The 27,601-nt window shown below is 49.8% G+C and overlaps 1 protein-coding gene across 1 annotated transcript in view; it reads right to left on the reverse strand.

The window, feature by feature from the left end:
* Positions 1-25,622, reverse strand: part of ADCY3 (adenylate cyclase 3) — a 78,508-nt gene extending 52,886 nt beyond the window's left edge. Inside the window, exons 1-2 of the mRNA XM_045979367.1 lie at positions 25,119-25,622; positions 23,780-24,630 (exon numbers count right to left, since the gene is read on the reverse strand). Of these exons, the coding sequence (XP_045835323.1) occupies positions 23,780-24,454 (675 nt within the window). The 5' untranslated portion in view covers positions 24,455-24,630; positions 25,119-25,622. The remainder of the gene's footprint in view (positions 1-23,779; positions 24,631-25,118) is intronic.
* Positions 25,623-27,601: the final 1,979 nt, after the last annotated feature.

Genomic DNA, 27,601 nt, shown 5'->3' on the forward strand with positions numbered 1-27,601 from the left:
GAGGAAAGCCTCCTCCGACCCTGCGAGGGCACATGGACTTGACATTCTAGTCCATGAAAGCCCCCTTTGCATTACTACCTTTAAATGCTGGCATTTGAGTAAAAGAGATATGTCTGCCCGTTACATTATACACACCAGCAGGACAGAGACGAGATCTGTTCCGATCACCACCATGTCCCCAGCACTCAGCAAGCCCCGGGCACGCACGAGGTGCTCAGTGACTGCTGGGCAAAGGGAGGGACAGGAAGGGAAATGCTGCCTCCATAGCCACGACCCTGACGCTTCAATTACAGCAGGCAAACACCCCCCCAGCGCCCGATGTGAGAAGCGCCCCATCTGAAATGGCCCCTGTGACCCCCACCCCTCCCACCCTTCCCTCATAAATCTAGCTAAGCCCTGCCTCCTCCACAGAGCCTTCCTTGACAGCCTGAGCAATCAGTCTCCCCCACGCTTCTTGACGGGAAAACACCTGCAAGATAAATTACTGGGGGTGGGGGGGGGAGTTAAATATGCAGCCACACTCTGATCTCACGGAACGAGATGGATAGGGCAGGACGAGAAACATCAAAATGTCAGCTGTGGTTATCTTGCAGGGGTGAGGGAGGGCGGGGCTGTACATTTGGGACAACTTCTGTTGTCCTTTTTTTGCCTTACAATCTTTGTAGCGCGAATCTCTTCGTGGAACACCCGGACCGCCAGCAGACGTGGGGACGCTTTGGGACAGAGACTCCTCTTCACGGACACTGGGAGTGGCCCCCCGTAAACACCCCGTGGACGAGGGCTCTACCCCAGCGCCTCAGCGTCTGGTCGGGGAGCCCAGTGAGCAGCTCCTCTCTGCACCTGCTTCTATGCGCACACCTTACCCCCCAACCCGATCTTTCAAAGGATCAGCTGCGCAGAGAAGTCTCCCAAAGGTCCTCCCATGACACACGGGCACGGAGTCCAACGGCCTCGCCCTCTGGCCTCCCGCTCTGCTTTGTGAAAGGCAGGAATTGGGAACCGCAGGGTCACGGCCCCCAGCAATGAAGGGAGAAGGGGGACCTGCCTGCCCCGAGGTCGGTGCGCAGCTTGCTGCCAAGCCCGTCATCTGTCCCTCATCGTCCGGTGCCAGCGTTTACCGAGGACACATTCACATTATACAGAACCGGCTCAGACTGTCCCGTCACCGTCTCACTCAGATGAGCCTTTCCTCGGGCACGAGGGGGAGCCCAGATGACGAGGTGACGACGGTCAGTGCTGAGTGGCTCCACGTGCGTTGACGGGCGTGGCTCTGCCTCCAGTCCCGGGGGACTCTGTCGGGCCATCGCCATCAGCCCAGCTGTACCTCACCAACGACGCCGCAGGACTCACTTGTTGGGCTGATCTCCTCTGCAGCCACTCAGTTTCCTTCCTCGTGGCCTCAAACGCTTTTCCACCTGCGGGAGCCACCATCACGCTCTCCCTGGGAGACGGGCCGCTGTCACGGAGGCGGCGGGGATGTTCCCGGCCTGGGAACATGCATTTTCCAGGCTTCCAAAGAGTTCTAAAAACCAGCTCCCGGCTTCCCGAGAATTTCCTGGCTTTTAACATATTTCTATTGGTTTTTGCCTAATTTCCCCATTTAGCAGCCTTAGGCTTTTGACACACAAGGATCCCGACCTGGGCTCTCTCGGGCTGGGGGGAGGGGAAGCAAGCCCCGCGCGTCGGATGGCCAGCTCTGCCCACAGGGGCTGCCGCACCTCTCCCAGCTCACCACCGGCACGCCACGCTCCCGTGGCATCGTCCTCTGTGGGCCCCCGATGACCTTCTGCCCCCCCACACACACCCCCACCCTCCCTTCCCTCCATGAAGCACCAGTCGGGGCCACTAACACGTCAGTTAGACACGGAGTTTGAATCCTGCCCCTGTCGCTGGGGGCTGGGACCTGCACCAGTCACCACCAGTGTGAGCTGGCTCCCTTTTCTGTGAACCGAGAACCGAGAATACACTGTCCCTTTACCCGCTCCGACTGGGAAGCCCTTGAGGGCAGTGCCAGCAGCTGCTCCAAGCACCTCGCCCACCCACAGAGCTGTTCCCCGACAGGGACACCGAAGAACCTCAGTCATTCGTCAGCAAGCCCTTCTCCCGCCCCACGATAGGAGGCAGTGTGACGCCGCAGGGCGGGCAGTGACTCTGGAGCCCGACAACTCCTATTCTAGCATCTGTTCGCGGGTCCCATAAAAACCACCTCTTCAACGTCCTCATGTGGCAAATGAGGTTAGCAGCTTCAATACTATCTCCTTTCAAGAAATCTTTGCCCAACCCAAGGTCACAAGGATTTTTTTTTCTTAGTGTTCTATACGTTTTACTATGATCTATTTCAAGTTAATTTTTATATTTGGGGTGAGATATGGATTATGATTTTTGCCCATATGGATATCAATGATTCAATATCATCTGTTGAAAGATTATCATTTTTCTATTGAATTACCTTGGCATTTTTATTGAATATTAACTGATCATAGATGTGCTCATTTCTGGACTTTATTTGGATTCTAACCTTGGGCTAGTACTGTACTATCTTGATTGCTATACCCTTACATCTTTTTTTTTTTTTTTTTAAGATTTTACTTATTTATTTGACAGAGATCACAAGTAGGTAGAGAGGCAGGCAGCGAGAGAGGGAAGCAGGCTCCCCACTGAGCAGACAGCCCGATGCAGGACTTGATCCCAGGACTCTGAGATCATGACCTGAGCTGAAGGCAGAGGCTTTAACCCACTGAGCCACCCAGGTGCCCCTATAACCTTATATCTTATAAGCAGGTAGTATAAGTCCTTTTTTAAAATATCGTTATTTTTCTAGGATATGTATCCATATAAATTTTTAATCTTTATCAGTTTCTACAAAAAAGACTGATAGGATTTTGATTTGCACTGAAATGAATCTATAACAATTCAGAAAGAATTGACATTTTAATATCTGTGATCTCTCCATTAATGTAGGTCTTAATTTCTTTCACCGATATTTTTATTCTTTATTATAAAGGTCTTCACACATCTTGTTAAATTTAGCTTTAAGTAGTTCTTGGTTTTGGATGCTACTTTAAATGGATTTTTTCCAATTTTTAATTGTTGCCAGTATACAAAAAGTAGACTTTTTTTTTTAAAGAGAGAGAATGCATGAGAGCAGGGTTGGTGGGGGGACAGGACAGGAGAGACAAAATCTTCAGCAGCCTCCATACCCAGCACGGAGCCCAACATGGGGATCGATGACACAACCCTGAGATCATGACCTGAGCTGAAATCAACAGTTGGACGTTTAACTGAGCCACGCAGACACCCCCACAAAATATCTTTCAACACTAATCATGTAACTTCTGATCCTTTTGAGGATTCCTTAGGATTTTCTACACAGATGATCTGATCACATGAAAATATACAGTTCCATTTCTTTCATATTTGTAGGACTGTTTTTTCTTGCTTTATTGCATTGGCTAGGACCTCATGAAAGAAGTGCTAAGAACCAATTTTCTTTCTTCTCTTGTTCCTGACCCAACGGACAGGGCCAGCTACATAACTACTGGAAAGGGAAAAACGAAGTTTCCCTTATTCAAAAAGCAGGAAAAAGAGCCAATGAAGGTACTAAAATACAAAGCTTTGTCCTTTCCTCTGTGGTATTTCCTTTGATTTGTCATGGTGACTTCTATTTTTTATGCAACATTGGTCTAAGTTAAATTTAAAAATTATTAGCATGGATTTTCACCATCTTTACATTGTACAAAGCCGATTTTAAGTGCAAATACAAGAGCACATGACACATATGCAGAACACTGAAATGAAACAGTGAGTAGCTCCACGTGTAGAGGTTCACATGTGTATTTTATTCCGACCAAAACAGTGGAAACACTGTACAAAACTTATTTCATTTGATATGCACACACTCTACTAACACTGTCTACCTTACCTTCAGCTTACTAATGAAGGCCTGAAAAGAAAAGGGACTATGGTTTCTATCTTTCCTTCCATGACATCAATTTCTGCGTTAAATGGTTGGCTAACACAGGGAAGCAATGTAGGTAAAAAGAGATGTTCTTAGAATGCCACTGAACTTCTTTCCGCATTAGAAGCAAGTTCTAGTTTGAACAGAAAGCAAGGCCCCTCAGGACTGTCAGGATCTCCACTTAGTTGTGGATGCAACAAGTTTATTTTGTACTTGTTTTGCATCTTGCTGAACTCCCAGACTCTAGGAGTTCCCCCAGAATTCATGCTGTTGGAGCTCTGCAAACACTACAAGAAGATGGACCAAAGAATGGAAGACACACATACTGTGCATATTTCCTCTGTACCTGGGCATGTTCCACTGTCCCAGTAGACTTCAATGACAAAACACAAGGTCAGAGATAACGTCAAGAATTTCAAGATGGCACAAGTCATGTGCCCACAAAGACAAGCCTGCTTAGGAGAAGAGAATTCAGATTTTCACTATTAAATAGGATGTAGGTTTTTCAAAGCTGCCGTTTTTCAGGTCAAAGAAATTTTCTTCTATTCCTAGTTTGCTAACATGTTTTACCATAAATGGGTGTTGAATTTTGTCAAGTACTTTTTCCACATTTATTGAAATAATCATGAATTTTCCTTTTTAGTCTAATATGTTGAATTATATCAATTGACTTTAACATGTCAAAACATTATTTTCCTTTGACAATCCCTAACTGGTCATTACGTGTTACTCTTTTTACATACTGGGTTTCATTTGCTAATGTTCTTTCGAAGATTTTTACATACACAACAAGAGCTATTTGCCTATAGTCTTCCCCCCTGCCTCATCTTTTTCTGGTTTGATATCCAGGAATGCTGTCCTCATAAAATGAGTAGGGAAATGTTCCATCCTATTTTCTGGCACAGTTTGTGTAGAACTGATATTATTTCACTTTAATTGTTTGGTGGAATTTAGCCTTGAAGTCACATGGAACTGGAGTTCTCTTTGAAGAAGGTTTTTAAGTTCATGTTCAATTTATTTAATGGATATAGGACTACTCAACTTTGGTAGTTTATATCTCTCAAGAATTTGTTCAATTTATCCAAGTTGTCAAATTTGTTGGTATATAGTAGTTAAAGACAATAATATTATCTTATTTTTCATGTGTCTGTAGGACCTAGAGTCATATCTGTAGGACCTAGAGTCATGTTCCCATTTCCATTTCTGGCATTTGTAATTTGTATCTGCTCTCATTTCCTTGATCATCTAGCTAGAGATTTTGGAGTTTTTAGAGATTTGGGTTTTTCAAAGAACCAGCTTTGAATTCACTGTTTTTTATTATTTGTCCACCATTTTCTGTTATTTTTTAAAATTACTTCCTACTTTTTACTCTGGATTTTTCTTAAGGTGGAAGTATAATTTATTTTAGATCTTCTTTATTTCCCTCTTAGTACTACTTTGCCTACATCACACAAGTTCTGGTATATTTTCATTTAACTCACATTTTCTAATGTCTCTTGTGATTTCTGTCTTGACCCATGAGTTCTTTAGGTATTGGTTTAATTTCCAAATACTTTATGATTTTTCAAGATACAATTGTTATTTCCACTTCAATCCATCATTTTTGTCAGAGAACATACTTTGTTGTATGCTTTTAATCATTTTTTAATGAACATTTCAGTGCACCTGAAAATATAATGCATTTTCTGTAGATGGGTGGAAGGTTCTATAAAATGCTTTGGTCTAGCTGGTTGTTCAGATTGTTCAAATGTTCTATATATTTACTAATTTGCCTATTTGTTTTACCAGTAACAGAGGAATGATGCAACCTTCAAATATTATGGAATTGTCTATTCTTCCTTTTAATTCTGTCAGTGTTTGCTTCATGTATTTTGAAGCTTTGTTATTAGGTACATATGTATTTAGGATTATGATGAATTTTTGATGAATTGTTTCCATCATTATGAAATGTCCCTTTTTGTCCCTGGTAATGTTCTAGATTCCAAAGTCTCACTGTCTTTATGTACTGCCTAACAGAGCCAGCCAAGCCATCTTGCATTTGATTAATATTTGAATGGGATATCTTTTTCCATCCTTTTACTTTTCATCTAGTTGTGTCTTTACATTTAATATGGGTTTCTTTATAATAGCTTATAGTTGGTTCTTGCTTTGTTATCCATCTGACAATATCTGCCTATTAAATGGAGTTGTTACATTACATATATTAATATTTTCATCGATATGGCTGAATTTAAACTATCATATCGTCTATTTCTCTCATTTGTTTTGTTGCTTTTCTCCTCTTTTCCTGCCATCTTTTGATTTTATCATTCTCCTTTACCTCCACTATTGGCTTATGTGCCATACTTATTTGTTACACTTTTTTAATGGTTGTTCTGATATTTACAATACACATCACTAACTTAATAAAGTCCACTTCAAATATTCCTTTACCTAAAATATAAGAAAATTACAATAGTCTATGGTCATGTCTCCCCTCCAGTCCCTTGTGCTGTTGTTGTCATACATCTTCTCTCTGTGTTATAAACTCCTCAAGTGCATTCTTCATATTTTTGCTTTAAACAGTCTTCTAAAGAGATTAAATGAGGAAAAAAGAACTTTCATATTTTCCCACATATTTACCATTTAGTGTCTCCTCATTCCCTTGTACAGTCCAAATTTCTGTCCAGTACATTTTTTTTTTGACTGAAAAACTTTCATAAATACTTTTTGTAGTACAGTTCTGCTAGTGATGAATTTTCTTTAGTTTGTCTATAAAAAGAAAGCATTTCTTGGGGTGCCTGGTTTCAGCTCTGGTCATGATCTCATGGGTCAAGAGACCGAGCCCCATATTAGGCGCCATGCTCAGCAGGGAGTCTGCTTGGAGATGCTCTCTCCTTCACCCCTCCCCCCAACTCACACATGCTCTCTCATGTGCACACTCTCTCATGTGCACACTCTCTAAAATAAATAAATCTTTTTAAAAGTATTTTTTTTTTAAAAATATTAATCTCTACCCCCTCTATGGGGCTTGAACTCACAACCCTGAGATCAAGAGTCACATGCTTTCCCAACTGAGTCACCAGGCACACCCCCACCAAATGTATTTCACCTTCACTTTCTGAAGAATATTTTTGTTGGGTATAGAATTCTAGGTTGACCATTTTTATCTTTCAGTTACGTTGTCTTCTGCCTTAGAATCATTTCTGATCAGACACCTGCTATCATTCTTTTTCCTCTCTATATAACATGTCTTTTCATTTTCTTTCATTAGTTCTCCTTATTACTAGTATTAAGCAATTTGATTATGATGTACCTTGATGTGATTTTTTTTTTTTTTTTAAGATTTATTTGTTTGAGGAAGAGAGCACCAGCAGCAGGGACAGGCAGTAGCAGACTCTCTGCTTAGCAGGGAACCCAGTATGGGACTTGATCCCAGGACCCTGGGATCATGGCCCAAGCCAAAGGCAGTTGCTCAACCGACTGAGCCACCCAGGCACCAATGTGATTCTCTTTAGTTTTGGTTTTAGTATCTACTTGAATTATGCTGTGCTTCTTAAAATATGGGTTGACCGTTTCAGACACAAGTTCAAATATTTTTTCTGTCCTCCTTTCTGGGACTGCACTGCTCCCCACTGACTACAGATTGCAGTCAAGGCCATCATAAATGTCTGTCCAGGTCTTCCACTTCAGATCCAAAATTACCTTCTAGTTTTCTCTCTTATTATCTTACCCAATTCTCCAAAGGATCTCTGTGAATATACATTTATCCTTTAGACCACTGCTCACCAAAAGTTGCCTCTCCCTCTTACTATAGAGCTCACAGTGGAATTTGCTCTTCATGGCCCAGCCCAGCACTGCCTCCTCCATGAGGCTTCTCCCTCTCGAGGTAGAAAGAAGTTGTTTTCTCTGTACTCTCACAAGTCTTGTGTGTCACAATGGCACTCTGAGGGCTTCAGGACATCCTTTCAGTCAGTTTGGGGTGAGCCCCACTCTCATGCCCAGGAGAAGGAAAGGTGCTGGACCCAAATGTCTCTGTCTTGGGAGTAAAAGTAACAATTATATCAAAATGTGCCTATGAGAGACTTTCCTGAGGGAGAAGGTGAGCAACAGTATCTTACGAAGGAGTGAGTCAGGCAGAAGCTCTCCTATTTCCAAAGGGAAAAATGAGCCACACTGCAGATTAAGTCAATTATTCTGAGCCAGAGGAAATACCTCTACGGGTATTTACTGGCAGATCAGTTTCTCTCAATACAGCCTCTCAGGAGTTGGGGAGAAAACCAGCCAGCCTCTGATTTCCTTCTTATTCAGCCAGGGGAGCAGGGGCAGGCAATCCCATCCCAGGAAACCACACAGCTCCCAGCTCCTGGCTCCAGATCTCAGAGGAGAGAGCCCTGGCCCCAGGGCAACAAACCTTTCCCAAGATTGGGAAAACAAAAGCAATATGAACTGTGCAACTGAGAACAATTCCCCAGCAAAAATCTGAAACCACGGCCATCCCAGTTTCACACTGGAAACTCTTTCAAGGCACAGAACTCCGGACCATTCCCTCCAAGTGTGCCGACCCTAGGTCTCCTGCCTTCCCTTGACCACCACCTTCTTCACACAACCACACACTCAACACCATTCCACTTGAGTAAATTCTTCATAATACCCCACTAACCCCTCATGTACCCTTGTCACCTCATATCCCAATGCCCACCTGCCCCTCCCCCCGCCCTCTGAGGCTCTCCCATCTCCACGTAAGTTCCTGGAGGAGAGCCACACAGGATACACCCAAACAGACCCTCCACCTCCCGTTTACCATACCAGGGACACATGTTACACGTCCCTGCCTCATCACATCAGCTCCCTTCTTTGAGGGGATGGAAGAGAGCTGGCTTGGGAGCCAAGAGACTAGCGCTAGCCAGAGGGGCCAGTACACCATCTGTCATGTGATCTCAGACAAGTGACCTCCCCTCTGGGCCTCAGCATCTTCTCTCTGGAAACAGTAACCTCTCCAAGGCCATCCCCACCTGGCAGAAACAACATGCAAAGCAGGGGACAGAAAGCGGAAGCAACAAAGTCCTTTTAGCTGCAAATTTGTAAATTTGGACTCAGCACAATTTGTCAATTCCACTCAAGCAAAATGCAGTTTAGCACCTCTCCCTAAGGACACATTTTCTGGTTTTAACGTGGTTACAGATAAACGCAAAGTAACACTTGCATGTGAGCAGGGCTTGGTGGTTCACAAAGGACTTTCACTCATCGCCTCCTACCCTCCTTGCCACAACCCAGCGGGCCGGTCCCCAGCATCTCAGCAAACCTGTGAGGCCAGCGCTGCTCTGGGAGCTTTACCTATGATCACTCACGCGGAGGCTTAACATGGGCGGCACAGCCCGGGCTGAGCAACTTGATCGAGGCCGCAGAGCTGATGAATGGCAGACTCAGCCCTGGAACTCCGGCATCTGGCCTTGCATTTGGCTCTTACTCATTAGGGATGTGCCCCTCTAGCCTCCTCACTCAGGGAGGAGCCAACCAACCCCTGGAACATCAAAGGCTTGCTTCAGACGCTGGCACCCACAGAAGACCGGTGTGGGAACACCGCTCCCATTCCCTGATGAAACAGTGATGAAACAGGCAAAGCGTGAAGAAGGTCAGCACCAGCTGGAAAGGTGGGTACTGCAGGGTCCCGACTCTCCAGCAGTGCCCTGGGTGGCCGGCCAGCTCCCAGCTCGGCTCCCCTCCACCTGCACAAAGTGCCACCCTCTCTCTCTTCTGCCCGGCAAGTCGATTTGTGCTGATGCGAGTGCCTCTGAGTGTCCCACTCGGGACCAGGGTCACAGCAAGTGCCGGGACTCATGGCAGCACCTCACCCGCGGCCAGGGTGCTGCAGTCCACCTCCCCAACCCGTGCAACCCCCCTCCCCCCCCCCCCCCGGGGCCTGCACTTCCTGCTCCGTGGGACGGGATCAGGCATGGAGTCCCCCTTTCTGTGTCATGTGGAGGCTGCAGGAGCAGCTCGCCACACCAGCCTGGCTCTTCCTCGGCTCAAGGAGCAGCCACAGCTGCACAGGAGAGACACAGTGTGGACCTCGGTTGGGAGCCCCTGGCTGCTGCAGACCGCAGGTATATGTCCCCACCTTGAGAGGGAAACCGGGTGACAGAGAGGAGCGGGTGGGCATTAGCTCGGAGTTAGTTTCAGTGATTTGCATAAACGTATGAATAATCTCTCAATCCTAAATGTGCATATACTCACATAAATACGCAAATTCATAGGAAGCTCTCTGGAAGAACACACACACCAAACCCCTGGCAGTGGGGGCCTATGGGAAGGGGAGCAGGGGCGGGAAATGTGTGGTAGAGTGGGGGGGGGGGGGGCTTTCACTATTAACTTTTTATAACTCCTGCCTGGATCGAATCATTTCTTACAGCAAGCACTTCACACAACACAGAAGAAAATCAATCTTTGTACCTATTGATCCGTACAAAGGGGCCCAATGTTACCAGCAGGCATCCTTCAGGGGTATCATGGGCAATATTTTTCTATACTATTTAGTATATTCCGGGCTTTCCATAATGGGCACATTTGTTACTTTTATATTAGATTGAACCATAAGCAATGCAATTACTTTTTTTTTTTTTACAGATTGAAAGTGGTTGGATATTGGTGATTTCAGGTGATTCCACCTAATCATTTCATGCATCAACATTCAACAAATATTTATGAAGACACCACTCTGTGCCATGCCCATATTCAGACAATTTTTTTTTGGTGCTAAATAAGTAAAGCAAGCTGGGTGCCCCTTGTAGGCAGGACCCCAGGTTACTCATTCCTGTAGCCCCAGCACCTTGCACAAACATAGATCCAGAGCCACAGGTGTTAGACTGAGCAAAAAGAAGAATGACTAGCTAAAGGGACCACAGATGGCCAGCAGCAGACATACGAATGAAATTATACAGTCCAAGTGATCAATATCACACGCATCATCCCTGCAGGAAATGACGGCAAAGAAGGGAATGGGTCCGGCTCTGGATAACTCAGAAGTCACACTCATCTTGGCTGTTCTGACGGGTCACGGGATCAGAGAAGCAACAGAGAAAGGAGACAGCACAGGGGCGTGCAGGCTACAGAATCTGGCCAGGGATCGTGGGCAGCCCAGGTTAGCTAACACACCCTCCAGCCATGAGCAGCAGTCCCCAGCTGCGTGGTCCCTTGGAAGGGTTCCTCTGCCTTCCCCCACTCCCTTAAACAGCACAGCCTGCCAGGCAGGGGAACATTCCAGCAGTCTCCGCCGAGCAGGCATCTAGCAGCAGTCGGTTTCTCTACATTACAGTAAATATTTGCAGAGACTATGATTCTTTCCTGAAGGTTTGATCCCTTAATTGTCCAAGAGCAGAGACCACCCTCGCCACCAAATCTTAAAGAAGAGCTGTAGAAGGATGTATGCCTCTAGTGCGTGTGTCCTGCGACAAGGCAGGCCAGGCAGCCTCTTAGCAAAGCCGGGGGACGATGTCTGTCAGACAAGAGCCGGCGCTCCCAGGCACCGCGTTTCGATTTGCAGGCAGAAAGCGCCCAGCATCCTGTAAGGTCTAAAACCCACGTCACCCGAAGACTTGTTGGAAAGGTGAGGTGGTTTCAGCTGAGAAGACTGAGGGGAGCAAGGCCAAATTCAAACACTGGAAGGGCTGCCGGAGAGGAAGCAGGAGACAGGTGCACATCTCTCTCGGTATAAACTACAACCAGGAACAGATGCCAGCAGAAGGAAGGAAGGGGCTCAGAGAGAAAGGCCAGGAGTGCAGGACAGCCCCCAAGTGCTCTGAACCAACATGCCAGAGGAGGCAAGACCATCCGTCCCTCTCTCAAACCTACTGGCCTTTCGTAGTTGGCAGGATCCTCTCTAGAACACGCCTGCATTTCTGCTCCAACTTTTGGAGTGTTTCCTCAGAGGCGGTTGTGTTTAGTCCCAAACCTGGGTCTGTCCGCTGTTTTTTTTTTGGTATTGTATTTACGTAATTTAAATACAACTAAACAGATAAAATTTGAGTTTTAAAAAAAGGCGATTGTTTCTAAGGAAAGTAAAGTGAATATTTTGGAAAATTTTGAGTGAGCAGCTAAAAGAAACTGCTGATAAATTAGAAGTGCAAAAGATACCAGCAAAAATTTGGCCAAAAAAAGATCCTAAAAATCTAAAACTCGGGGACACCTGGGTGGCTCAGTCGGTTAAGTGTCCGCCTTCATCTCAGGTCATGATCCCAGGGTCCTGGGTCCGCAGGCACCTGCTTCTTCCTCTGCCTGACACCCCCCTGCTTGTGCACTCTCTCTGACAAATAAAGTCTTAAAAAAAAAAATCTAAAATTCGGTACCTGGATTATTTCCAACTGACCCTCAATCCTCTCTCTTAAGGAAACTGGAAGTTACAGATGACATACCCTCGCTCTAAGAAACACCAGCTGGACGGAAAGGAAAGATCTTCCCCTCAACAAAAGATGAGCAAGCAATGATACAGCTAAATGTGTTCAATTAAAATAATGTTAAATACGTATAAATGTATTGCACATGGACAACTGCTTTGTGATCTCTGGATTCTACTGACTTTTTAAAAAATTCTGCCTCATTGCATTCTTCTTTACAATCGGCAAGTGTTTATTTTGAGGAGGGTTGACAAATGCAAACAGCTCTGGGACTCCATCCACAATCACGATCTGGAACATTTCTTTTCATTCCAGAATGATCCATTAGGGCCCATCCAAGCCTGCGCCCTCGCCCCACAGACAGTTCTGCTGACGCAGCTCCTACCGCACAGTATGGAGGTCAACCGCTGACCCCCAGCCATCCAGCCTGGGCTTTTACTCCTGTCACATACGGTGGAATTCACTCTCTTGGTGTATAGTCCACGTGCTTTAGCACACAGTTGTGTGGCCACTATCACCTGAACTTTCACACTCACTGGCCAGCGACCCGCCCCTCTTTCATCAGGCAAGAGCACTTTCCCTACATTTGGATCTAGAAGACTTGAGATGAGCCACGCATTTTCTGTGCGTGGTTCTGGGCACTCATCTACCCCCATGTCCCTCCTCCCTCTTCTCTTCCAGAGACCAGAATATCAACTCAGAGTAGGTATGAGGACTAAAGACATTCAGCAGATTAAAAAGTACTTTAAAGATCTATATAAATGTCCTTTAGGACTAGTTTGAACAGCGTCTTCAGACCCATTAGGCTGTTTGTAAAGAAAGGGAGCTCCCCCGCCCCAGAGGAAAGGAAGCAAAGACTAGAGAATGGATCAGGGCATCCAGAGCCTGCGAGCTGGACTGTGAGCCCCATGACCCTTTCCACCCCTAAGTCCAGTGAGAAGTCTCGGGAGGTGTGTGTCACTGATGCTGGTGGAGAGGAGCATAGCAAGGCCACCCAGGAGCAGGCAGGATGGCCCCCAGCCCCCAGGGTCCCCTTTGTTCCCAATAAAGAAACCAAGCGCCACATGGCTCAAGTGATTTGACCCCAGGAGAATATATTTGATATGCCTCCATCCAAATCCGTTCTGGAGACTTTCTTCACTGGGTCTCCCCACGCATGACCTACTCTTAATTCAGTCCTCTCCAAATAGGGAAACATACTAAATGAAAGGCCAAAGCTGTAAGGCAAATCCAAAAACAAAAACAAAAACCCCCGCATCGAAAGTACAGAATTCTTCGTCCTCATGGGAAACTTCAGCTGAAAACACATTCCCTCTAACACTTATAAGGCAACCAACAACAACAATGACAACAAAATGATGGCCGAGCTTCCTTCCCCTCCCAGAAAGGGGGTTAAGTGTCCAGGAACCAACCAAGATGCCCTCCAGACATCTGGAACGTGGAGCTGCTCTTCTCTCCCCTGGGACTGGCCCAAGCTGTTCAAAATTCCTCTCTATCGGAGCCAGGAACAGGGCCAGCCCCAGCCGGAGCAACAAGCATGGCTAGCACTGGCAGTGAACCAGCCCTGTGCTGGAAGGCCATGGACACCGGTCACGGAGATAGATGCTGGACAGACAGATTAAATGATGTACCGAAGAGCTCACAGCTGGTAAGCTGGGGATCCAGGAGGTACTCAGAGTCAAATGAGGGAAGCCAGTTGCCTTTACAGATTCCCGAAGCAGCAAGCTCATGGGCAGGCCAGGCTCCCAAGGGCTCTGCACCAGTTTATAACTATAGAGGTCAGCTGGGGCGGAGACCAGAAGCTACAGAAAGGAGAAGAAACACGCCCTAAAATGGCCAGGCTACCCTGGATCCTTCCTGAAATAAAGAGGCAGGGTCCCAGATTTGTTCCCAGAGGTGGGCAGTATAATTTACAATCCCAATTTTGGGGGTGGGAGGGTGGTGTTTTCCAGAGTGCTCATGAAGGATCAACTACAATCACATGTAGGAGTTCAGAAAAAAGAGCTGAAGAGAGCATCGTGCCCCTCTCCCAGCAATCAGAGGGAAGCTGTGTCTGATGGAGTCGTCCAACGCTGGGAAACAGGCCGTAGGGACAGCAGGAACAGAAGGAACAGCTCCCAGCCCCAGCCTGAGAGAATGACCCGCCCTCAGCAGCACGCGATACCCTGTGCTCCGATTCCCCTTCAGGAAATTACGGATTTGGTTTCTTTGGAATTGGCAGTCAATTTGTACCAAAGAACAGACATACATAGTATTCTACTCCTTGGGAGGATGGCAAGGTCCATCTGTCATCATCACGCTGGTGACCAAGCCTTGGGCTTATCAGTCAGTCTCTTCAGAATCTGGTGGGTGGGGATCAATTACCCAGGGCCCAGTCCCACTGAGTGGGAAACAGCCTTCCAGAAGCAGTCCAGAAGCCCATCTAGAGCCAAGCAGAGAACTGGGAGAGGCAGCTGCCTGGCCTTATGCTGCCAGATCTCACTCTGCTGGGCCCAAGTTACACTGCATAGGGACCAGTCTTGAAAGGACGTGGGAACAAGAAACCACAACCATGGAAATCTTATAAAGGTTCAAACCCAGTCGCTTACTTTGGGGTTTTGAATGGAGGTAAAGGGTGGGGTGGGAGTTTTTCCTTAAACATGTCATTTTCTGTTTCGTTTACAATAAAGAAAGGGTTCTTGAAGAGAGGAAAGGGAAAAAATAAAAGCCTTCATTATTAATCAAAGGAAATTTCTTAGCAACCACAAAGAGGAATTTTGCTGGAAGAAATGGCTAGAAACCTGAACAGAGAAAGGAAGACGCTTCAGACAGAAAACGGCCAGGAGGGAGCTCAAATAGTCCAACTTTATACGTAAAGGAACTAAAGAAGAACAAAGCCCAAGGTGAGTAGAAGAAAGAAAATCATGAAGATCAGAACAGAAATAAATGACAGAGACTGAAAAACAAAAATCAATGAAACTAAAAAAACTGGTTCTTTGAAAAGATTAACAAAATTGATATACCCTTAGCCAGACTCTTCAAGGAAAAAAGAGAAAGGACCCAAATAAAATCAGAAACAAAAGTCATAAATGATACCACAGAAAGAGAAAGAATTGTAAGAGAACACCCGGGAAAATTATATGCCAACAAATTGGCCAACCTAGAAGAAATGGATAAATTCCTAGAAATATACAGTCTTCCAAAACTGAATCAGGAGAAAATAGAAAACCTGAACAGATTGCTAGTAACAAAATTGAATCAATAATTAGAAAACTACCAAAAAATAAAAATCTAGGACCAGATGGATTCACAGGAGAATTCTACCAAACATTTTAAGAACAGCAAGTACCTACTTTCTTCAAACTATTCCAAAAAAGTAGAAAAAGAATGAAAGCTTCTAAATATATTCTTATTCTATGAGGCCAGCATTACCCTGATGCCAAAACCAGCCAAAGACACAAGGAAAGAACTACAGGCCAATATCCCTGATGAACATAGATGCAAAAATCCTTAACAAAATATGCGCAAACCACATTCAACCATACATGGAAAAGATCATCTGCCACAATCAAATGAGATTTATTCTAGAGATCCAAGGATGGCTCAATATTTGCAAATCGATCAACACAATACACCACACCAACAAAATGAAGGATAAAAATCATACAATCATTTCAATAGATGCAGAAAAAGCATTTGACAAAATTCAGCAACTGTTCACGATAAAGATTCTCAAAGTGGGTTCAGAGGGAACATATGTCAATGTAATAAAGGCCATATATGAAGAATGCACAGCCAACATGCTACTCAATAGTGAAAAACTGAGACCTTTTCTTCTACAATCAGGAACACCACAAAGATGTCTACTCTTGCCACTTTTAATCAACATAGTACTGGAAGTCCTAGCCATAGCAATCAGACAAGAAAAAGAAATGAGGCATCCATATTGGTAAGCAAGAAAAACTATAGAGGACACAAAACAATACATAACCAGGGACCTCGGTAGGAAGCAGGGAGGGGCATGGATGCTCTGTGCTGGGGACTCCTCCTCTGACTATTCCCTAGAGCTAGGTCCTAAGCCCTCTTCTCTCTTCATTCTACACACTTTTCTTGGGCAAAACTCACCTTCCCCATGGAGGTGGGTGCCATTTAAATGCTGATAATTCCCAAATCTGGAACTCTAAAAGTCTCTAAGCTCCAGATCTTGAATATAGGGCCTAGTGTTCAATAATTACCCACTGAATAAGCTGATAATTCTACGTGGATGTCCCATGGGCACCTCAAACTGAACTCATCTTCTCCAGCCTGTTTCCATATTGCTGGATGGCCCCCATGGCATCATGTCCGTATGACCTCAATAGTCTTGTAATCAATATTGGCCTCACCCAAGTCCACCAAAATGATTCTTCAGAATGTAAATCAGACTCCATCTGCCCCTGCTTAAATTCCTTTGATGGACCTCACCACTGTAGGAACAAAGCCCAAATCTGACTTCTCTACACCTTGTCTCTCCAGCTCCTGTCGCCCACTTACGCTCCTGTCACATAATGTTGCTCACCAGTCCCAAGTAAGTGCGAAACTCCTATGACTCTGCCTGGGAAGCCCCATTCCTATTATTCCCCCTGGCAAACTCCTATTCATCCTTCAAAACCCAGATCAATGGCCAGCTCCTTAGACGCCTTCTTGTTTCCCTAGGTAGATCCTCACTAACAGGACTTGCACCAAGAGGGAAGCTTCTAGAGGGAAGGAGTTTCTAAAGGGAAGGAGCTAAGTTTTCCTCTCCGTGTACTCTCACTAGATCACTGCCTGCAGTCCTGATGAAATATTTGAGAGGTGGTGGGAGGAATGAAGTTTCTCCTTAAGCTACAGGAATAAGCAGAGGAGGTGAGATGGTAAGAGGTCTAACTCGGCTTAGCCATTCTTCTGTATGATCTCATACAAATCACAGTTTTGTCCAAAGAGGAGATTAGAATTAGGCCAATAGGATCTAGGACTCATTTTGGGGGCTCCTAAGAACCCTCCTTTGTTGCCGCTTTTCTCCTCAAACAAGCAGCAAGGGAGTATCAATCAGCACCCCCTGAAAGGTAATATAAATCTTGCTTTTAAAAATTCTCAAATCACTTAGATTAGCACTAGAACATTCCCATCTTGGATCAAACCAAAAATTTATCAAACTCTCCACGAGCTGATAAGGAAGGAAACAAAGGTAAAAGCAAAGCAGGAATGTATGTACTCAACATTTACAGAGTGACAGTCACAACCGAGGCACCACAAAGAGCTGAAAAGGAATTCAATCATTCTTAATCTCTCCTTGAAATAAATGACAACCTGCTAAGACAGACGAATCCGACATGTTTCTGAAGCATGTACCTGAGCAAACTCCCACCTTCTGGGAAAGGAAGACAAACATCAGAGCCAGGCTGCCAATCTAGCCGATGCGTGGAGAGAAAAGGACCAGCGCTGGAGGCAGGGACAGCTTCCCCAGGAACTGGCACAGAGCCCTGGACAGAGTGGGTCTGCATGTTTGACTAGAGAACGAAGTCTTCTCAAGAACATAAGGCAAGGCATAGCCCATGCAGATGAACTATGAGCCACTGTCTCTTTATGTGCAATGCAGTTTCTGGAACTTTCTGAAAATCTTAGAAACGATCGGTTCACAGAGAAGCAATGCCTTAAAGTTCTCTATGCCCTTCCTGGACCACATCTCTAACTCTGGAAGCATCCTGTGGTCACACGGTATCTTTTTTACCCTGCCCAGACTCATGGATTTCTTTCATCCCTTCTCCCCAGCACACCCCTGGTTTGTGGGCAGCCTCAGAAGATGCCTGGCCTCCATCCCCTCCCTCCCGATATGAACATGCCACTCTCACATCAAGGGGTAGAATCCATTTCCCCTTATCTTGCATCCGGCTTAGCCTTGTGACCTGCTTTGACCACAGTGACCAGTCTAGCTTCTAAAACATTCTAGTAGCTTCCATGTTCTCTCAGAGACCACCACACCTGTGAGGAAGCCCCAGTGGATCACATGGGGAGGTCACCTGGGGGAGCTCCGAGGCTCTGGACATGCAAGGCTTCCTAGAGCATTCCACCACAGTGTTCCACTGGACACCGAAGGCTGAACGCCACAGTCAAGAGAGTGACCCCAGCCGTGCCTTGGAAACAGAAAAACTGCCCTGCTGAGCACAGCCGACCCAGAGAATCATGAGACCGTAGGCTCTCGTGTCACGATTGTCACAGCAAGGGGTAAGTGAAACACACAGTCCGTGAGCATATACATGTGCGGGAAGGCCACTGAGAAATGGGCCATCCCACACTGAATTTCCTAGAGAACCAAAATATCCAAACAAGTCTTTGCCTGATTCTGACCCAGAAATGTTTTCAGAGCGCAATACCGTGCCCCGTTTTACACAAGATGTAATCCAGCGTTTTCCAGATGAGTGAGTCAGCCTGGTACACATCAGTTAGACACGGTCCCGGAGCACAGCAAAGGCTCCAGCAACCACAGAAGTGCGCAGGCTCTTGGCTGCAACCCCTATCCGACCCCCAGACCACAGACCACAGTGCTCTTGACCCGCGGCGCCATGCCTGCCCCCAGAAACACCTCCTCCTCCACGTTGCTCCTTTGAAGGATTGTGAGTTAAGGAATCAAGGAGCCTATCCTGACTGGAACAGGGCTGAGGATAGCTAATCCAAGGGGTTTTTTAGGACTGCAGAAGACAAGGAACGCTGTAATCCCACCGACCTGAGTTCGAATCCTGCTCCGCCACCTGCTAGCTATATGGCCTTGGACAAGTCACATCACTCATCATGCATTTTAGTTTCCCCATCTGTAAAATGAAAATGATATCCACCTCCTGCTGGGAGCTCCTCGACAGAAACCCAGCAGGAGCTCAGTAAATGAGGGCACCTGTATATAGTCCACGTTCATGGGCCTGGCCCTGAACGTGGGCGTGAGCCCTGAGCACACACATCCAAGTGTCGGCCCGGATGACACCCACGGACGCCTACCCCAAGAGTGCACATCAAGAGGGGACAGGGGAGGGAGGTTGAGGGGGAAGGTCCGAATATTTATTCAGGCTTGGAGCACCCTAGTGGGATTTACTGCACAAAGAAACTGCAGGATGAGCATAACCTTGGAGTCCCAGCAAGTCCATCTCAAGGGGCTTTCAGGCAGGCTGTCAGGCAGACCAAACTTGGATGTGTGTGCACGTGTGCGTGTGTACGCACGCATGGACGGACGTACAACATGTACCCGCTCACAAGGCGGGCCTGGCAGGGGGCAAAGGGAGACCCCAGCACGGACACTGGTGTCTAATCTAGCCTGCTGCTACCCAGCTACCCACCAGCCGCCCAGCCCCAGGCTCTGGTTTCCTCTCCAGGGAAGCCCACTAACGATAAAGCACAAATTTAAAATAAACACGAGGGATTGGACACTCACGGCCAAAGTTCCACGAGACAATGTGGTGGAAGGCAGGGCCCACCTCACATGCAGGACAAGGACATACTGGAAAAGCTGTTTCCACATAGGGAAGGACCCGAAGAGGCCACAGAGAAATGCAACCCGGGATGGGACTGAGGGGGTGACTTGCTGCAGAAGTGTTTATGTTCGTTAACTGTTCTTCCACAGGTGAATTTTATGCCTCCCCGTCCCCTCCTAAGCCTTTCCTTAATATTCAGATGCCTAAAAGCTGCCCACCTGCACACTCTGCGGGGTGGGGGCAGTGGATGACAGTTTCTGTCCTGCTCTGGGATGGTGGCAGCACTGATCCGGGGTTGGCCTTGCCCCCTGTCCCCCCATTTCCTGCACCCATCTCTTACCTTGATGCCTCTGGTGGTTCAGGCCACGTTCAGAAAAAGAGGCCTTCAGGGAAGCCCCGGAATCCATCCTGCCCACCCCCGCACCCACTTTCTCACTCCCCAGTGACCCTCCCCAGTTACCCAGCCCCTCCCTCAACCCTCAACCTCCCTGGGCCTCTGTTTCCTCATCAGTCAAATGGAGCCGGTAACAATCCAGGACCGAATGGGAGGATGTGTATAGAACCCTAAACTCCAGGCTGCCGATGAAGGCATCTGGAAGCATCAGCCCTCCCGCAACACCCCTAGTGTAGCTGCCTCCAGCCCCTCGGAGCCGAAATGTTCCTTCACGGAGTGAACGGTCTAGGTCATCAGTATGGGTGGCGGGAATTACACTTCCACGGCTCTGTCATGTTCTAATTTGTAAGGAAAGGTCTTAACAGGCTGTTAATTCCAAGAGGAAATTTTGCTTCCAAATAGCCTTTCTGCTATGAAATAAAGCAATAGTGATTTTGTAAATGTTGTTCCTTGTCCCCTAACTTGTCACAGACTCTTTGCTCTAACACTCCCATCAGATGCTAATAGGTCCTGAGTGCATCAAGGTCTCAGGAATGCCCCCATCACCGTGGCTGTATTTTCTGCCCATCCCCTCCCCATCTTCACCCACTGGCTGCTGCCTGGTCCTGCCCTTGACCCCCCTCCTGCTCCAACACATCACGTGGGGTGGCGCAGGGCAGCAGAAGGCAAGTTGTGCCATAAGAGACCTAGTGGGGCCAGGACCCAGGCCAGGGAAGAGACGTAGGGAAACCCTGCCAGCCACAGCCCAGGCTCCCCTCCACCCCAGTGTCTGACTGTGATTAACGGATTCCTGTTAGTCGCAGACCCTGTAGGTTAAGGCCCATCCCTATTGCCCAGTAATATTACTTCACTAATAAAGTCCCAGCAACACCCCAGTCCCACACCCCACCCGACAGCCAGATTTCTCCTGCTCTTCCTGTCGGAACCCCAACATGCTTGCCTCCCATGAGAAGAGCCAGGGGCCGGCTGGATGGCTTGTCTGTGACATGTCGGGCTACTGGGAGGACCCACCGCCATCCCTCTGTCGGTCCCCAGCCCCCATGAGAGCAGAGCATGTGTTTGAGAGAATGAAGGGTGCAAAGAAGGCAGAAGCAACAGAAGCATTCCCAAAGCCCTGAAATCCAGGGTCTGCGTCTAACCATGAAACTTAGTTCACACTCCCCCGCCCCACAGGCCCAGGAGGGAATTCCTGGCCGGAACCAACGGGTGATGGGCAAAGAAAAAGAAGACAGGAGGCTGCAGGCAAGAGAGAGAAAAGCAAGGAGGGGCGGGGGGGGGGGGGTCTGGAGTGCGTGCCTGGTGTCACTCTAGCTGGGCATCCGGCGTCCCCAGCCTCACATCCCTGCCCTCCAGACCCTGGGCCATCCTACCCCGGACGGTGCTTCCATCCCAGGAGGTAAGCTGGGCCCACAAGGCCAGCGGGCAGGTGAGTGTCGCTTCATTCCACAGCTGGAGGACAGCTGGATGCAGTGTCCTAGCGACACACACACACACACACACACCTGGGTGGTTTCCACCCCATCCAGAAATACTGAAGGCGGCGATTCTGTGACTTAAGGAAAACTTTGGCGAGTGGGCCTGGGAACCCAGGCACCTTTTAAAAAGTCACAGTAGTTCCAAACAAGTGACTCAAACTTCTGGAACACAGCCCACTGAAAGCCGGGGCCTCCTGCATTCCATCTCAGACTCCCAAAAGGACCTCCAGAGCCACCTCCTCCTTCCCCGCCATCCCCCAAAGCCACATTGAGAGCCCTGCCTCCACGTCAAGGCCACGCTCTCCTGGGATGCTGACATGGTTATCTTCTATTTACTTATTTCTTTTCCTGTTTCTTAATCTTTTGGGGTTTTTGTCTCCTCTTAATAGTGCCCAAAGGACACCAGCAATCATGGGTTTAGCATCTAAGGCTCCAAAGGATGGAATTTTTGTTTCACTTCCTTAACAGACAGGGAAGCACATGGGGAGACTCATGGTTCAGGGGCTCCAGCAGAGAGGAAAATGCCAGCAGGGACTGTTCAGCAGCTAGGAACGGTTCAGAGTCAGATCACAGACCCCCAAATGCTGCCGTGTCCACCTGCCTGTCTGCCCCAGTCTGTGCTTCCGACTGATTCCAAGCAGAAGGGCTCCCACCATTCTTCCCCAGACAGCTCCCGGCAGGGCCCTTGACTGGCAGAAGCACAGGCTGAAGTCAACCCACCTAGAAGTAGAGACAGCGACGGCAGACCCAGATCGTCACTTTATGCGAACAGGGCGCTGGGAGAACAACAAAGGTCCTGGTGCTGTACCCACAGGGTTCCGATGCTGCCCCAGCCCAGGGCTAGGCTCCTGCAGAACGAGAGCACAGAGCTTCCCGACTGCGCAGAGTGCGTGAGCCAGAATGGAGGAACAGGAAGAATTTGGGTCCAAGAAGCAGGAAAAAGTCAAAACTGCAAACTTGTGTTTTCCCTCTAACCGAGTGGGAGGCGATGGGACAAGCCCCACAGGGTTCTTGCATCAACGCCCCACGGTCCCGCGGGGCCCCTGGAGACTCTGCCCTCAAGTCCAAGAGACCAGGATGATGGCTTTGGCCGAGATGCAGCCAGCATCACGATAAAGCAGGAAAATCACTGAAACTGGAAGTGAGAGATGGATGCTCCAGGCACGTGACGACTGTACCGACCGATGGGCCTTAGGCAGGTCACTTCCCATCTCACGCATAAAGGAGATAGCAGGATTATGGAATTTATTAAGCCCCCCCAGACTCCTCCCAATGGGTTACCAGATAAACACGGAGGCCGAGAACCGTATCTCCCAGTCTCTACAGCCCCGCAGCGCCTCAAGGCTCTTGGGTCCTGGGCAGAGCACAGGGCTCTTAATTAAGCTGAGGCCAAAATTCCACCCCTTCCAGCAAAACACGTCCTCAAAGAACTAGCAGACCTTTCGCCGCCATGGCCAGCACGATTGTCCCCGTTTGTGTCCCCAAACCACACCTCGCGTCATCTAAGTACTCCACACACCCTGAGCTCCCTGGGGCACAAGCAGGACCTAGCGCCATCCCACCTTCAGGTCTCCTAGTGTGTCTTCGCCCACATTCCCTCTGATCTTGGTAAGGACACTAAGACAGACAGACAGCCCCCACTTGACAGAGGATCACTGCGTCCGCACGAGTTAGACAGCTGCTGAAGCTAGCCCATGACAGGCTGGAGATCGGAAGCCAAGGGAGCTCCTTTCCCAAGAGGTCTTTCTGGAGGGATCAAGGGCAGGGACTGGCTGGGACATGGCTGGGATAACTGCCGCCCCAGAACCAGGCCTCGTGGGCTTCCTGCCACCCACTTGGGTAGGACACCAGTGACACAGTGGCCCAGAGGCCCAATGTCCGGACATCCTCCACTCCCTCAGGCCCAGCACAGAAAGCTCTAGCGCCAAGCCAATGGGCTGAGGGAGAGACGGTCTTCCTGCACACGCAGCTGAGACCCCCAGAAGCACGTACCCACCCCAATACATGTTGACTCAAGGGCCAAGAAAACAGTGCCATCCCACCGCGGAAACTGTGGCCACCCTGGATGAGAGCTGGCGGGAAGGGAAGGGAAGCCCCAGGGTGGGACCCGAGGCAGGACTCACCTCCCTCAGCAAGTGCGTGCCCTTCAGCCCATCCTGCTGCTGCTGGGCCACGGTGACTCCCAAGACGAGTGTGTGCACGACACAGGAGACCACGGAGATGATGACGATGGGGCTGAGGCTGAGCGGCAGCGTGATGAAGAAGGAGAATACGAAGAAGGCCTGCCAGCCCACCGTGTCGCTGGCCGCATGGGCTCGCGCAAAGTTCAGGCCCAGGTAGGAGAAAATCTGGGCGGTGATCAGCAGCCACAGCACGTAGGGCACCACTTTCCGGGTGACCCGGTCCGGGAGCAGCCCCTTTTTGCAGAGGACAAAGAGGAGGAGGTCCAACAGCAGTCCCGTGGCAGCCACGAGGAGGGGAGCCAGCTTGTCGCTGGAGAAGACCACGGCGCACATCACCACCACGTAGCAGTCAAAGAGGGCCGCGAACACCACCAGCACCAGCAGGGTCTCGTGGCGCTGCCGTTTGAAGTAGGTCTGATACAAGTTCTCCAAGGACTCGGGCACGAAGGTCAGCCGCATGAACCGAGGCAGGCAGAGGCATGATCCCGAATTCCGGACCGAGATTTCGTGGGTCCGGCCCACCCCTCGGTCAGGGTCAGAGGGCAGGCTGACCGAGTACTCCGCGGAGTACTCGGCGGAGTACTCCGGCTCGGAGAAGCCCTGGTTCCTCGGCATCCCGGCTGCCGGCGGCTTCTACTGGCCCAGGAGAAAGGGACCGGGAACGGAGGGCGGGCTCCGGACTGGGCCACCTACCAGGAATCTCGGAGAGCTGGGGAAAACGGAGGGCCAGCCACCTCCCGCAGCAACGCACCGCAGATCTCCAGGGCACAGGCAGCGCGGGTCATCTGGAACTTAGAAGGACATCGCTAAGTAGAAACACCTCTGCTTTCCTGCCTGTGGCTCCGCACGACCCACCCTACCCCTCCTGAGAGGATCGCTGCGCACGACGCTCCAGGACCAGGGCCTTCTCCAGCCACCCCCACACTCAGGCCACCGCCCGGCCACACACGCGCGCGCACACACACTCCTGTCCTCGTGGAACAGTTTCTTGTCTCGGGCTGGCCAAAAGGCCTGGCCACCTCTCCACCCCTCACACTCCGGGTCGGTCTCTGGGTCATCTCTGCTCCCTCAGTCCCTCACTTCCTCACCTAAAACGCCGCCAGGCCCAAGCCTTAGAAGCGGGAGATAAAACGTGCCCGAGAGCAGCTGGAACCATCCTCCGGATTCCCGAATCTTCCTTCTGTTTACTTCCTTTTCCCACCCGACCCCTGGAGGCCCGGGCTCTTCACCTCGGGGCACTACCTGCCCTCCGGAAGGCTGGCCTGCCCCCTGCGCTTACCTGTGCGGGAACTCGGGAGCCGCGTGCTCCGGCCGGTCCCTGCCCGGGCTGCGGGGCTGGGTCACGCGTGTGGCGGGCGGGGGCAGGAGGGCTCAGCGCGCCCGGGGACCGCGCCCCGCCAGCGCCCGGGTCCCCGGTCCCCGGCCGGAGAGCGAGCACCCCCCAACCCCCGCCGTCAGGCCCGGGATCCGGCAGGGAGAGGCGTGGGGCTGCCCCTCAGCATCCGCGGGCGCCGGGCGGCAGGAGGAAGGAGGCGGCGGGGGCTGGGAAACCGGGGGGCGCCCGCCCCTGGGGCTGCGGCTCGCGGCGCGGTCGGACCCCTCCCTCTCGCCCCCGCGCTGGCGGCGGCGGCGGCGGCGCGGCTAGGGGCGCACCCGGGGCCCTCCCGGGCGGGAGCGCGGGCCGAGGCCGGGGCAGCCCGCCAGCATCCTCCGGGCCGCCCGCGCGCGGAACCGAGCCAGCCGAGTCCGGGCGCGGCGCGCTGCACTGTGAGTCCCCGCGCGGCGCCGGCGGCTCCCGGGCCACGCGCGCTCCAGGCCCCGGGAGGCGGGCGGCGCCCCTCCCTCCCCGCAGTCGCCGCCCTCTCAGCGAGCGCGTCCGGGAGTTGGGGGGTGGGAGGGAGCGCCCCGCTCCAGCCGCGCGGCCGGCTGGGCGAAGGAGGGGAAGGGCGCGGAGGAGAGCGAGGGCGCGGGGCCGAGGGGCCGGTGGCCCTGCGCTCTGACCCGGGGCGGCGAGCTGGCGGCGGCCGCTTGGTGGAGGCGCCGCGCTGGGCGGCGGGCAGGAAGGATGGGCGACCCGACACCTAGCTCCGCGGCAGGCCGGGTCTCTGGAGAGGGAAGCCCGGGACGTGGCCTCCCGCCTCCTGCAGGTGAGGCGCGCTCGCGGCACCCCCGCCGCCCCCTTCTTCGCCGCGGTTTCCTTCTGGGCCTGGAGATGAGAGGCCGGGGCAGAGGTTTGGGGACGCCTGCCCCGCGGGGCGCGTCGGGCCTAAGTGTCCCCGCCCACCCTGGCAGCCCAGCCTTCCGCAGAGGGGCCCGCCGCCCAGCTCCGTTCGAGAAGGAAGAGGGGAGGAGTGGCCCGCTAGGCACCTGGCACGTGGAATGCAAGAGACCTGGCTTCAAAAAGATCTCCCGTGCACATTCCACCTGGAGTGGGTTTGAATTTACGAACTCCCTATAAAAACTCAACTGTGGGCGCCTGGGTGGTTCAGTGGGTTAAGCCGCTGCCTTTAGCTCAGGTCATGATCTCAGGGTCCTGGCATCGAGCCCCACATCAGGCTCTCTGCTCAGCAGGGAGCCTGCTTCCTCCTCTTTCTCTGCCTGCTTGTGATCTCTCTCTGTCAAATAAATAAATAAAATCTTTAAAAAAAAAAAAACTCAACTGCTCCTGTGAATAGTTAAGCCTATTAGTCTTTTACACCTTAGTATAAATTCCTTTCCTTGGCGGGGCGCCTGGGGGGCTCAGTGGGTTAAGCCTCTGCCTTTAGCACAGGCCATGATCTCAGGGTCCTGGGATCCGGCTCTCTGTTCAGCGGGGAGCCTGCTTCCCTCTCTCTCTGCTTGCCTGTCTGCCTGCTTGTGATCTCTCTCTGTCAAATAAATAAATAAAATCTAAAAAAAAAAAGAAAAAAATTCCTTTCCTTGGTTTTGCCAGAACTTTGCCAAGCGCTGCTACAGGCCACAGGCTTTAAGAATTAAGGGAAAGGGGAACAAAGCATGGCGGGGCAGAAGGGTGGGTTGCTGAGGACAGCCAGCAGCATCAGGGAGAGCAGAAGACACGGATCAGAAAGGAGAGAAAACTCAGCCATCCAGGTCCTGGAAAGAGTGATGCCTTTCCAGAGCCTCAGTTAACTCAGACCTCAGGAATAGATTCATCAGGGAATGGATCCTATCACAGCTGTTTCTCTCCGTCCCTCACACTAATTCTGAAATGCAGCCAACCTCAGTCCAAACTTGTCAGGGCTCTGATTACTAAGGTTGGGGGGCGTCATGTCAAACTTAGGAGAAACATAATTTGAATAAAACACTTTTTCCCATAGTTTTCGTTTGTTGGGAGTCCCAGCGTTTTTTATTTTGAATTGTTATGTGCAGTTAAAGGAGGCATGATTTTTATGTTTAACAGAGAGACATGTGTTAATAAAAGAGGATGACATTTGGGCCTGGATTGGGCGATGGAACGATAGGGCAATGGGCATTAAGGAGGGCATTTGATGTATTGAGCACTGGGTGTTGTATGAAACTGATGACTCATTACACTCTACCCCTGAAACTAATAATACACTATATGTTAACTAAATTGAATTTAAATTAAGAAAATACTGTTTGGGTCTGCGTTGGCACAAAGGACACCCCCTCCCCCTTCCTGGTACATGTGACTACCCTTGGAGTTCTCCTGTGCGCCTTCCTACTTGGCAAGACCATGCCCAGCTCCTGGGCCGAGTGTGTTCCTTGCTGGGTTTTTGCCCTTGTGCCCCAGCCTCAGCT

Source organism: Meles meles, chromosome 15 (assembly GCF_922984935.1).
Source record: "Meles meles chromosome 15, mMelMel3.1 paternal haplotype, whole genome shotgun sequence".
Lineage (NCBI taxonomy): Eukaryota > Metazoa > Chordata > Mammalia > Carnivora > Mustelidae > Meles > Meles meles.